The 13,603-nt window shown below is 43.6% G+C and overlaps 1 protein-coding gene across 1 annotated transcript in view; it reads left to right on the plus strand.

Annotated features, from left to right (window-relative positions):
* The first annotated feature begins 7,207 nt into the window (after positions 1-7,207).
* tmcc3 (transmembrane and coiled-coil domain family 3) overlaps positions 7,208-13,603 on the plus strand; it is a 112,064-nt gene continuing 105,668 nt past the window's right edge. The window contains exon 1 of the mRNA XM_043713327.1: positions 7,208-7,348. Within this exon, the coding sequence (XP_043569262.1) occupies positions 7,268-7,348 (81 nt within the window). The 5' untranslated portion in view covers positions 7,208-7,267. The remainder of the gene's footprint in view (positions 7,349-13,603) is intronic.

Raw genomic sequence — 13,603 nt, forward strand, 5'->3', positions numbered from 1 at the left:
CTTTTTTATCTTAGGTTGCCATCAAATGTCAGTTTCCTGTCTAAAAATAAACAGTTACAACTGACAGACTGCCCTAGAACACAATGCCTTCTGGCTCCTTATTCTTTCTTTGAATCTTTGAGTTCTTTAGCTTTTACGCCAGAAGAAACTATTTGTCTTCACAGAAAGAATGATTCCAGATAGAATGACAGTCCAGAAATCTGAAATTCTTTGAGTTTTAAAAGGGATTTATAACATAGAACATGTTCAGCACAGTACAGGCCCTTCAGCCCCCGATGTTGTGCCAACCTTTTATCCTACTGTAAGTTTGAACTAACCTACATACCCTTCATTTTACTATCGTCCATGTGCCTATCCAAGAGTCGCTTACATGTCCCTAATATCTCTGACTCTACTACCACTGCTGGCAGTGCATTCCACGCACCCACCACTCTCTGACATCCCCCCAAACCTTCCTCCAAATACCTTAACATTATGCCCCCTCACGAGAGACATTTCTGCCCCGAGAAAGTCTCCGGCTAGTCACTCCATGTATGCCTCTCATCATCTTGGACACCTCTATCAATCACCTCTCATCATCCTTCACTCCAATGAGAGAAGCCGTGGCTCCCTCAACCTTTTATCTTAAGACCTGCCCTCCAGTCCAGGTAGAACACCTCTGCACTCTCTTCATTTGCTGAATAAAAGAAAGCTGTGCATTATTATAGCACCTTTCACAAACATTGAATGTCACTTAGTGCTTTGCAACCAATCACCATTAGACCAAAAGATACAGGAGCAGAATTAAGCCATCCGACCCATGATCAGCCCGATCATGGCTGATATGTTTCTTAACTCCATTCTCCTGCCTTCACCCCCTAACCCTTGATCCCCTTAACAATCAAGAACCTATCTGTCTCTGTCTTAAAGATATTCAGTGACTTGACTTCCACAGCCCTCTGCGACACTGGGTTCCACAGATTCCCCCACCCTCTGGCTGAAGAAATTCCTCCTCATCTAAATTCTAAAAGATCATCCCTTCACTCTGAGGCTGTGCCCTTGGGTCCTATTAATGGAAACATCTTCTCTACATCCAGTGGAGGACCTTCTGCAGTGTAGTCACTGTTATGAAGCAGTAAATGCAGTAACTAATCAAGACACAAGAAGCTCCTGTGAACTAAATTCTGATAAATGATTAGATAATTAGTTTTGGTGAAGTTGGCTGAGGGATAAATATTATCCAGGACACAGGGGTGACCCCTTGTTCTTTTTTGAATTGAGCCTAGGGATCTTCGACGTCCACCTCAGAGAGGTGACAGAACCTTACATCCAAAGTTAGCAATTCTGACAGCGCAATGCTGCCTCAGTATTCCACTGGAGTTTCAGTATAAGGTATTGGCTTAAACCTCTAGAGTGGGAGTTTGAACTTACAACCTGCTCAGAGAGCTAGGTGTCACCCACTGAGACATGTCTCAAACTAAACAGATTGACTGGGATGGATCAGATCATGTACAACAGAATCAGCTGCTTGTTTTGGACATCTCCCTTTCCACAGCAAATACTGATGAACTACCAGGGAGAATTAGATTAGGTTAGATTACAGTGTGGAAACCGACCCGCCGAAGCGCAACCACCCATACCCCTACCCCTACATTTACATTTACCCCTCACCTAACACTATGGGCAATTTAGCATGGCCAATTCACCTAACCTGCACATCTTTGGACTGTGGGAGGAAACCGGAGCACCCGGAGGAAACCTACGCAGACACGGGGAGAACGTGCAAACTCCACACAGTCAGTCGCCTGAGGCGGGAATTGAACCCGGGTCTCTGGCGCTGTGAGGCAGCAGTGCTAACCACTGGGCCACCGTGCCGCCCATAAAATTATAGAATGTACTGGTATTTGAAGGGGTTGGCTGACAACCAAGCAATTCTTCAGGTGTTCTCACTTTCATTCCATATTGCGGCTGTCCAGGACATTGGTTAGGCCACTCTTGGAATACTGCATTTAATTGTTGTCTCCCTGCTGTAGGAAAGATGTTGTGAAACTTGAAAGGGTTCAGAAAAGATGTACAAGGTAGTTGCCAGGGTTGGAGCATTTGAGCTTTAGGGAGAGGATGAATAGGCTGGGACTATTTTCCCTGGAGTGTTGGAGGCTGAGGGGTGACCTTAGAGAGGTTTATAAATCATGAAGGTCATGGATAAGGTACATAGACAAAGTCTTTTCCCCAGGGTTGGGGAGTCCAAAATAAGAAGGCATAGGTTTAAGGTGAGAGGGGAAAGATTTAAAAGGGACCTTAGGGTAACTTTTTCACACAGAAGATGATATGTGTATGGAGTGAGCTGCCAGTGAAGGCGGTGGAGGGTGATACAATTACAGCATTTAAAAGGCATTTGGATGGGTAAATGAATAGGAAGGGTTTAGAGGGATATGAGCCTTACGTTGGCAAATGGGACTAGACTGATGTAGGATAATGTTTGGCACTGAAGGGTCTGTTTCCGTGCAGTACATTTCTATGACTATCAGAAATCCCACATAATTGAGGGCTGGGGGATCGCTCAGAGATGTCCTCTCTAAATGAATATTGTGTCTCGCCAGGTCAATGAGAGAGAAATGCATTGTAATTCAATTCAAATACAAGCTTGTGAGATTGATTGCATTAGTGTGACTGCCAGTTTTTTGATTGCTCTGGTCAAATTTACGGGGAAGTATTTCGTAGTCTCTTTGAAGCTATTCGCTAGCGAGTGATAGACCTGAGAAACATCAAGGAGAGCCATCAGACCTCCAGGTCATGGTTAATACTCAGGTGTAGATTTTAATCTCTTGGTGGCCCATTGGCAGAACACAGAGTTTGCCTGTGCAAATGAAGAGCTCACCGTTGTGATTATGCCCTGTATTTGCCATTATATTAACTGAACTTTAGCAAGATGCAGAGGCCTGAAGTCCCAACATGTGTCACAACATGTCTGAACAGACTGATTTAAACATATCTAAAACTGAAAGGACCATTCACTTTCAGCTCTAACACCCCTCCTTACCTTAAATAGTTCATCTCCAATTCTTACCTTGCATTCCTGAACTTCTCCATCTCCATTTCTGGGCGTAGACTATCAGTAGACTGACTCCCACTGTGATTGTGACCAGATTCCTGACATCTTACCTCCTGTAAAGTCTCCTGTCATAGAGTCACAGAGGCCCTTCAGCCCATCACATCTGCATCAACCTATCTACATGAATCCCATTCCATTCTTCATTTCTGTTGCGTCTGTTCAAATGATGTCACATTCTTTACTTGTGCTTCTGATAGTTTTCCTTTCCCCTCAGCAGAGAACTCAGGACCAATGACGTTGTGTCTGACCCATTTCCCTGCCACACATCTGCTCCTACCTATTCCACCCAGAGCTATGTAAGAAATTCCTTTGCCCTCCCCATCCATTCTGCCATTTCCACCACCTCCAGCATGGTGCCACCATCAAACATAGCTCCCCCTCCTCATCCATGGTAAAACCACCCAGGATAACATATACTGGGATGGGGAAGCCCAAAAATCCATTCTCCAGGAACAGATCATGTCTGGTATTCCCAACTTCACATCTCCCGCCACACCATTACTGCCTGCTCAGGCCATTATAATGGAGGAGTTGGTGTTGTTATGGAGACTTCTCAACTCAAAGTGAAGTTCCTGACAAGGTCTCAGTGAGTGCAGACAAAATGACCAGACATAATAAACTGTGTGAACTTATTCCCTCATCTTCTAATAGGGTCAAACAAGTTCTGTTACATTCTGTTATAGAAAGCTGACATTTCCCTAGTACTCTTCTCATAGCCCCAGGAACGGCTGCTACTTGATCATGGCTCTCAAAACCTTCGATCTTTTCCTCTGACAATCATCATTCATCCATTAATCTCACTCTTCCCCTGAAGACAGTGAAGAGACTGAGGTGACCAGCCTCTGGTGAACCTTCGCATCTCATCCTAGACAGACAGCCACTCAACCACCATGGTTATCGCAGACTGGCAGGTTACCGCCCATATAACGTCCACAGGCAGCACAACCTGCACAACATTCATTCCTGGGTTGACAAGTGGCAAATAACACTGGCACTGTGTATGTGCCAAGCATTGACCAACTCAAACAATAGAGAATCTCACCACTGCCCCTTGACATACAATGACATTACCGTCACTGAATCCCCTACCATTTGATGGAACAAATGGTCTCTTTTAGTGCTGTTAATGTCTCTATAACCATTGATTTCAATGAGAGGGGGTGGTTACCATTGAATAGAAACTGAACTGGACCATTTATAGAAAAAGGAATGTTTTTAAAATTGCTGGGTCTGCTAGGAACAGAGCAGTAAGTAATAAAGGATTCATGTTTAACAACTCATACAGTTTTAATTCTAATTGTTTTGGGCTCAATATATAACAGATTGTGTCCCAAGTACTTCTTTAAAATTAATGATGCTCCAAACAAAAAAGTCGAAGATTGGGAATTCCGCAGTGGATAGCTCACATCCTGTCTCCGCAAAGCCTGTCCACCATCTGCAAGGTACAAGTGTGATGAAATATTCCCCACTTACCTGGATGGGTGCAGCTCCACAACACTTAAGAAGCTTGACACCATCTGGGACAAAGCAGCCTGCTTAATTGGCACCACATTCAACACTCACTCCTTTCAGAACCAATGCACAGAGGGAGCAATGTGTATCATCTACAAGATGTACTGCAATAACTCACACGTCATCTAAATCCATGACTTAATGCCTAGAAAGACAAGAGCTACAGACTTTTGGTAAAACCACCACCTATATATCCATCTCCAAGCACTTACCATCCTGGCTTGGAAATATATTGCTGTTGCTTTAGTGTCACTGGGTCAAAATGGCCTGAAGGTCTGAAAGCCCTACTCCTAACCTGATTTCTATGTTTCTACATTTGCTAATCACAGATTATCTTAGAGTTAAATCATAGAGTTATTTGCTGCCTTTCAGCAGGAACTGCACTTCAGACGTATCTCCACCAGACTGGTCTTCTGAGCAAATCCAGACCCACTGCAATGGGCTTGACCCTTAACTGCCCCCTGAAGTGGCCATGTGAGCACCATCAAACTGCTCTGACAATGCACCAGAAAGAGTCCAACCATTTATCTCCATGATTAGAAAATTGCCAAGTCTTATTGTCCACCACCACTTCAGTCTGACTGGATGGGCAATAAGATTTGGCAATGCACCCAGAGTGTGACACTACATTTTTCTTCCAGTCAAGCTACGGTCTGGCATGACATTTTATAGTTTGACCCTTGGTCCATGGCCCTCATTGCAGTGTAGGCAGGGGCCTGTGCAGCAGGCTTGGTGTGTTCAGGGCTTGGGTGGATGGTTACTGATCCGCTTTGTTGGTACTTTCTTACACCACAGATTTCCACATCTTCCAGTGTCAGCTAGCCACCTTCTGAGAATTAAGCTGCAATAAAGATAGGAAAGGGAAAAGGATAATATACAAAAAAAGAAAAAAAATGGCAGACATGGGGGTGGGGGGGCTTGGGTCAGAGCGCCCTCTCTGGTGTACACACAAATATTTATTCTTCAACCAAAAGCTAATAGTAATCAGGTCATTACTAGTTTGTCATTTGTGGAATCTTGCTGTGTACATGGTGGTTGCCACTACTGTGCGATGGGGACCACACATAAAACACACAATTTTAGCAGTAAAATGATTTGATGTGTCACATGATCATTAGCAGTGCTACATAAATGCAATTCTTTCTCCCAATTCGCAGCTTTGACTGTAACTGACCTGCACTTGCTGGGGATGAAGGCAGCTACAGTCACTGCAGTGCAAGCTTCCTCTGAGGTCAGCGCACAGATTCGGGGCTTTGACTGATTTTTTGGAAGGAACTAGATAAATGCAAGCGCTTAGTTTAATATCTCTGAAGATGGGAATAGCATTCCGCCTTCCTAGTATTCTGCACAACCCTGTACATAGCAGAATTCACTTGATGATCCTTCACTGATACTGGGAACTCACTTGGGGGGCTAATTAGCTCATCACACTGCTGGCATGGAAGAAAGCTGAACTTTGACCGTACAGCTAAACATCGTAGGTTTACTATTTATGTGATCTGAAATGTTGATAATGCTGAGGAGGTAAAGAGATAAAAACCTGTTTTGTTAACATACAAATAAGGAGCAGGATTAGGCCAGTTAGCCAGTTAGCTCTGTTATTCTTTGCTGATCTGATTGGTCCATTGGACCTACCTCCTCAATATCCTTACATACCCCACTCTCCAAGCCACTAATCAATCATCTACCTAGCTCTACCTTAAAAAAATCAAGCATTTTGCTTCCATTGGCTCTGGAAATTCTAAAGACTCACATCCCTCTCTTGGAAGAAAATTCCCCACATCTCTGTCTTAAATGAGTGACCTCTTGTTTTTAACTGTGCCCTTTAGTTTTAGATGTCAATTGAAGCCATGATGTGGAGGTGTTCGTATTGCACTGGGATGGACAAAGTCAGAAGTCACACCTCACCAGGTTATAATCCAATAGGTGTATTTGAAATCACAAGCTTTCAGAGTGCTGCTCCTTGGTCAGGTAAAGTGGAGGGAAGTGCACAGGCACAGAAAACATAGGGTGGAGAGGTAATGGCAAGATAATTTGAGGTAATTAAAATTGTCAACAGTTAAGTACAAAGACTGTGAGTGGAGTGTCAACAGGCTGAATAACAAGTAGATTCTGGTTCTGGAGAGGAAATATCCCTTCCATATTCACCTTGCCAATTCCCCTTCTGTTTCAATAAAGCTGTCTCATACACTTCTCAACGTTAGCAAAGTCGAGCTTGTCAAATCTTTCCTCATAAAGACAGTGTTCCCATTCCAGACGTGAGTCAAATAAACCTTCTCTGAACTGCTTCCAATGCACTAACATCCTTCATTAAATAAGGAGACCAATACTGTATTTATGTCGCCTCACTAATGCACTACATAACTGAAGCACAGCATCTGTACTTTTGTATTCAGTTCCCCTTGTGATAAAGAATAACATTCCCCTCACATTCCTCCTGTTTGTATTGACATGAGAGCTCAGTGCAGTTCCCAAAACCCAGAGGAACAGCTTTCTCGGGACTGAGATAATCAGTAACATACAATACTATGTGAGAGGAGGGATTTATTAAGCACACACACAGCAGATGCCTGGACGTTTCAGAAGCAGCCTTATCTTTGGTCAGAGCCCACTGCAATCCTGTTCCTTACATCGTTAGTTTGCTACAGGAGTGCACGGTGGGGAATGACACCCGACAGAGCCTCTGTACCCACAGGCGACCCAGCTCATCCTGTTGCTGACAATCATCGCTATCGCAAGATTCTGGTAATTATAACCTTGGCTGTTCAATGCTGTTTAAATGTCTGAGGGAGTGGGTTCAGAATGCCCTAGGCTTGGCAGACTGCTGCACTGTCACTATCAGCAGCTTGAGAAGTTTATCGCTGTACACTCGAGGGATCAGCAGGAAAATCCTCGAGGAATGCAGTGGCTTCGTACAATCAGAGCTATCACAGAACACATTACTCCATTGATGAGTGAATCTCAATGGAAGGCGGTTTGAACACAGCAGCAACATCAGTGATAAAGATAATCTGTAATACTCATGGGGTTCTGGGCTGGTGATCCTGCAACACAGCAAGCCTCAACAAGCTGGTTTGTAGCAGAGAACTGACAGAAAACAAATCCATTTGTCTTCAGAGTGTAGCATTGGCTGCTTGCTCACATTTCAGTGTCATTTATCTGACAATCAGACGCCCCTCACTACACAGTGTAGAAGCCTCGTGTTATCATCAATACTGGCTAAAAACAATGACTGCAGACGCTGGAAACCAGATTCTGGATTAGTGGTGCTGGAAGAGCACAGCAGTTCAGGCAGCATCCGAGGAGCAGTAAAATCGACGTTTCGGGCAAAAGCCCTTCATCAGGAATAAAGGCAGAGAGCCTGAAGCGTGGAGAGATAAGCTAGAGGAGGGTGGGGATGGGGAGAAAGTAGCGTGGAGTACAAGGAGGCCCAGGACCTCCATGTCCTCGGCAGAGTGGGAGGAGGAGTTGAAATGTTGGGCCACAGGGCGGTGTGGTTGATTGGTGCGGGTGTCCCGGAGATGTTCCCTAAAGCGCTCTGCTAGGAGGTATCCAGTCTCCCCAATGTAGAGGAGACCGCATCGGGAGCAACGGATACAATAAATGATATTGGTGGATGTGCAGGTAAAACTTTGATGGATGTTTAAGGCTCCCCAGTCTCTCTGGGTTAATCGTCTCCTCACACCGGGAATTGTTAGAATTAGAAGGATTGTGGCAGCTTCTTCCACTTAGAATGATATCTGAAACCGAGTTCAGCTGACAGGTTGTCATCACATTTCTTAAGAGGTGTTAAAACACACCAACTTGCATTCATGTAGCACCTACATTATTGGTAAACAGTGTTTCACAGGCATATGGTCAAGTGGAGATTGACAGTTGCATATGCAGAGATGAGGACACAGGAATGTAGGAATTAGAAGGAAGAGTAGGCCATTCAACCCCCCTGAGTCTGTTCTGCCCATTAATACGATCGTAGCTCATCTTCTACCTCAGTATAGTTTTCCTGCACTATCTCTGTGTCCCTTGATATCTTTAGTAGAGAAATCTATCAGTCTCAGTCTTGAGCAAAGTCAATTTTGGAACCTCCACAGACTCCTGGGGTAAAGAATTCCAAAGATTTACCACCCCTGCAGTGAAAAGAATTCCTCCTCACTCCAGTTTTAAATGGCCGGTCACTTGTGCTGAAACTGTGTCCCCTAGTTGTCCCCTCCTAGTGGGGCAGCACGGTGGCTCAGTGGTTAGTATTGCTGCCTCACAGCACCAGGGACCCAGGTTCAATTCCAGCCTTGGGCAACTGTCTGTGTGGAGTTTGCACATTCTCCCTGTGTCTGTGTGGGTTTCCTCCTACAGCCCAAAGATGTGCAGCTCAGGTGAATTGGCCATGTTAAATTGCCCATAGTGATAGGAGCATTAGTGGGTTACTCTTCAGAGAGTTGGTGTGGGCTGAAGGGCCTGTTTCCATGCTGTAGGTAATCTAATGCACAGTTCTTTTGTTTTGGGATATTTTGAACTGTTTTCAACATAATTTGGGGAGTAGATAGTGTTGTATGCAAACATTGCCTTTAAGAGGATTCACCTTTAAGGTCACCATAAGTATACAATATTGTAACTCCACCTGATGGTCTACTTAGCACCCACAAGCTGCACACACAGACACCAGTTGGATGCTGCAATGTTTTCTTGATAACTTATAGTGTGTTTTACTGTTTTGAATAAACTAACACAGAATTAATCAATTCCTGACAAACGATTGTTTATTAGACCACCATGACAGATAGAGAGAAATGATTTCTGTTGGTTTGGGAGTTTAAGGCAGGACATTTCTAAAAGAAAATACCATCAGAACTTTTCAGGAGTGAATTATAAAAACCCTCCATGTATGAAATAGGGTTAAAATTTGAAACACCTCTTCCACACCTCTTTATTCACCAACCATTTTTACACTGGGGCAAAGATTCAGATGTAGAGTTAAGTCACAGAGCAGCCATTATCTCACTAAATGGTAACGGAACCCATTCAAAGAGACTGAATTGTCTCGTTCTGCTGCTGAATTCCTGAGTGACTGGGAGCAAGTGTTGGAAGCAGGGGATGTTCTGCTTTTGGTTCTTAATTAAACAAGATTTTGTTAAAGAGAGAAAGCAGATGCATTTGAATAGTGCCTTTTGCAACCTCAGGAGTTACAAAGTGCTTTAAGGGGTATACTTTTCAATCTTAACCACCACTGTAATGTCAGAATGCAGTGACCAATCTCAGTACGGTACAATCCATGGACTGCAGTGTTGGGTCTAGATTTTGTGCTCATACCAGTGGGATTGGATGAAGGGTGCAGGGTCTCCCAGGGGTGCATGTGCTACTTCTGTGCCACACTTTGTTCAGCCTGACATAAATCAGTTACTTATTTCAATGCTGGAGCCTGTTCCCTTTTCCCTTTGAAGCTGCTGATTTTGCTGGTGCCAGTTGGACAGGCACTGGGAACCCTGAGTAACTCCGATGGGCAAGGAGAAACATTGGCCTGTTACATCATGATGGGATAGTGCAGCCAAGTCCATTCCAATCTCACTCCCAATGTCTGCACGAGGCAATCTTTCAGGACAGTGAATCACTGGATATCCGTGACAACGAGCAACCCAGCTTGACATTTGTTCTTTCCATCAATTCTGCCCAGAATGTCAAGGCTGGGATCTTCCTTCCCTCCAGGTATCAGGAGCATAGATATGGTCTTGTACTGGAGGGGGTCCCTGTATTATTGAAGTATAAAGATAGGAGGATAAAGCAAGATGACACAGACAAATGGAGGTGTCCAAAGCATAATGAGAAGTAAAATGGCCTTTAGGGTAGCAGATGTTGAGCAATACTATCAAGCCACTTGCTTAGCTACATGTCTCTGAACAGTCAGTGTTACAACTAGCGTTGCTTTGGATGTTCCTATTGCCAGAATGGACATGATTCATTATTGTGTAATGTTTTTATTCTTATATGGGAAGTTGGCTTCACTGGCAAGGCCAACATTTGTTGCCCGTCCTTAATGGTCCTTAAATGTCATTTCAATTAAGAGTCAACCACATTTCTGGGAATAGATATAGGACAGTCTAAGTAAGGACATCAGATTTACTTCCCTAAAATACATTAATTTTTTTGTGTGAAAACCATCAATGATGCTTTATTTATTAACTAATTTCAATTCCACCAGTGGCTATTGTTAGCCTGGGCCTCTGGATTATAAAGTCCAGTAGCAATACTGGACCACCATTGCCCCAATAACTATTACACTGACATAATGGTTGAAGAGGTGGATTAACCAGAATCAGAATCAGAATAGCCTTTATTATCTGCTGCTTTGTAGCGTCATCCCTCAGATCTCATGGAGGTCAGATCTTCTCATGAGTCCACAACAAACCAATATCACTGCTTTAGGATGAATTGGAAAAATGTGAATAGAGGTAACAGAATAATGTTTTACAACAGTCAGAGCATTCAGACTGTAGCTGGACTGTGCTCTAAATCCATTTTGGATAGTAGCACAATTTGATTGATAGTGTTTTGACAAAATTGGGCGAGGTTTCCAAAATTGTTACAATTTCAGACAGAATAGTCCAAATTGTTGGGTTCTGAGGTGAGGAGGGATGAATTGACTCCTTGTCGTTATTCACCCACCTCCCCAGTGGGTCACAACAGGGTTAATTTGAAAACAGGGATCTTCCTTTGTGAATACCCTCTCCCAGACCCAAGTGAAATTATATTTTAAAAGGATCCAATTTAATCAGGCTTTCTTTAACTAACAAAGAGTGAGTTTCTTAATTCCTAAATTTGAGAAGAGTTAATAACGTAACACCGACGCACAGACATAACCCAACACATATACCTATGGAGTGGAAATTAGAGGTGGGTCCAAAAAGGCAGAAGTGTAATAAAACAGACGTACGGATCAGTCTCTGAATTGTTTGTGAAGGCAGATAGTTGAACATTTCTTCCATTGCAGTGAAGGATGTGTTAACATTGTGTTAACATTGATGGTGGAGCAATCGGCTTCACAATTGTTCATAATGCATGTTTGGTTGAGATTCTGTTGTTCTAATTCCTTCTGGCTATGATTGAATTCCAGCATTCAAGATGGGAGAAAGTTCTTTGCTGCCCTGTTTCATGTTGTCTGGCTGCTAGCTAGCTGACTTACAACTCTTAGAGTGAGAGAGAGTTTGTTTACCTGCAACATAGGAATGACTAGGGAATAGTACTTCAACCATGACCTTCAAAGCACACTAACAATTGAACACAGGCTGGTCCACATGAGAATGTTCAGCTCCACTAGCACATTCCAGTGGAGTTGATACCTCTGTCCTTGTGTATTCTTCAAAGGGAAAAATGCAAAATGTGCCTGCAATTTGGGGCATAAACTATAGGGGGTAACTTGCTGTTGTTTGTCAGCCCCATTATATTTGTAGTCACAAGAGGTCACTGTTCAGTCTGTTTTGGCTTGCCTCTTCCATCCCCCTCCCTTTTGAAGGACTGTTCGAAATCCCCTTCACTTCTGTGACATTTTCAGATAGCCACTTCCACAAATAATTTTTGGCTACATTAATGCATTTTCCAAAACACCCTTTGAAACTATGAGTTAAAAATATCCATCAGTACTTCAGGGATCTAATGCATGGCCACGGCAATAGAGTCGCTTTCTTTACATCTAGACTGAGTTCCTTTCCCAGAATGAGATGTGACTGTTTCACTGTTGGCTGCTCTGCAATGTCACTTGTGATTAATTTATATCCTACTCTGCTGAAAGGATTTATTTGCTAAATGAAAGCTGCTGATAGCATGAAAAAGAATGTGTCACTTGACTGGAGAGCTCATCCATTCCAAACATTGGGTTTAATTTCAGAATGTTGTCTTCTTTTTCACATCAATATATACTGAGCAGAATAATGAGTCGCAAACAAATTTGATCATTCTCACATGATTCTCTTCTTTATACTTTGTCATATATGTACTACAATGCTCAGAATAGCATTTACAACACAATCCTGAATCCTGAAGAAGGGCTTATGCCCGAAACGTTGATTCTCCTGCTCCTTGGATGCTGCCTGACCTGCTGTGCTTTTCCAGCAACACATTTTTCAGCTCTGATCTCCAGCATCTGCAGTCATCACTTTCTCCTGAGGCGTATAAGTGGGAATCAAGGGAAAACTTTCCACTGATTGGAGTCATATTTGACACATAGGAAGATGGTCATGGGTGTTAGAGTTCAGTCATCTCAGCTCCAGGACATGTCTGCAGAGTTCCTCAGGATATTGTCCTAGGCCCAATCATCTTCAGCTGCTTCATCAATGAATTTCCCTCCATCATAAAATCAGAAGTGGGGATGATTGATAATGATTGCACAGTGCCATTTGTGACTCCTCAGATACTGAAGTGTTTTATGTTCAAATGCCTCAAGATCTGGACAATATCCAGGCTTGGGCTGACAGTGGCAAGTGACATGCATGCCAACACAAATGTCAGGCAATGGCCATCTCCAACAAGAAACAATTTAACCATTTTCCCATGACATTCAATGGTGTTAATGTCACTGAATCCCTCAATATTAACACCATAGGGTTTGCTAACCAGAAACTCAACTGGACTCATCATATAAATACATTGTCTACAACAGCAGGTTAGAGTCCGGAATACTGAGCGAGTAACACAATTCCTCCCGGGTGGAGGGATAGGGTCATTGATTTTGTTAGTGGAGTTGCTGCTGGCCTATCGAGTGGGTCAGCTTACCGTCCTGTAAAAGGACAGCCCAGGACACTCACCTGTGCCAACAAGTGAGAATATCACTGCCCCCACAAGATTCTGCCCTCAACTTTAACAGGCCCTGCACATCCATCCTCAATGTAGGCGGCACGGTGGCACAGTGGTTAGCACTGCTGCCTCACAGCGCCAGAGACCCGGGTTCAATTCCCGCCTCAGGCGACTGACTGTGTGGAGTTTGCACGTTCTCCCCGTGTCTGCGTGGGTTTCCTC

The sequence above is a fragment of the Chiloscyllium plagiosum genome, chromosome 23 (assembly GCF_004010195.1).
Source record: "Chiloscyllium plagiosum isolate BGI_BamShark_2017 chromosome 23, ASM401019v2, whole genome shotgun sequence".
NCBI classification, from domain to species: Eukaryota; Metazoa; Chordata; class Chondrichthyes; order Orectolobiformes; family Hemiscylliidae; genus Chiloscyllium; species Chiloscyllium plagiosum.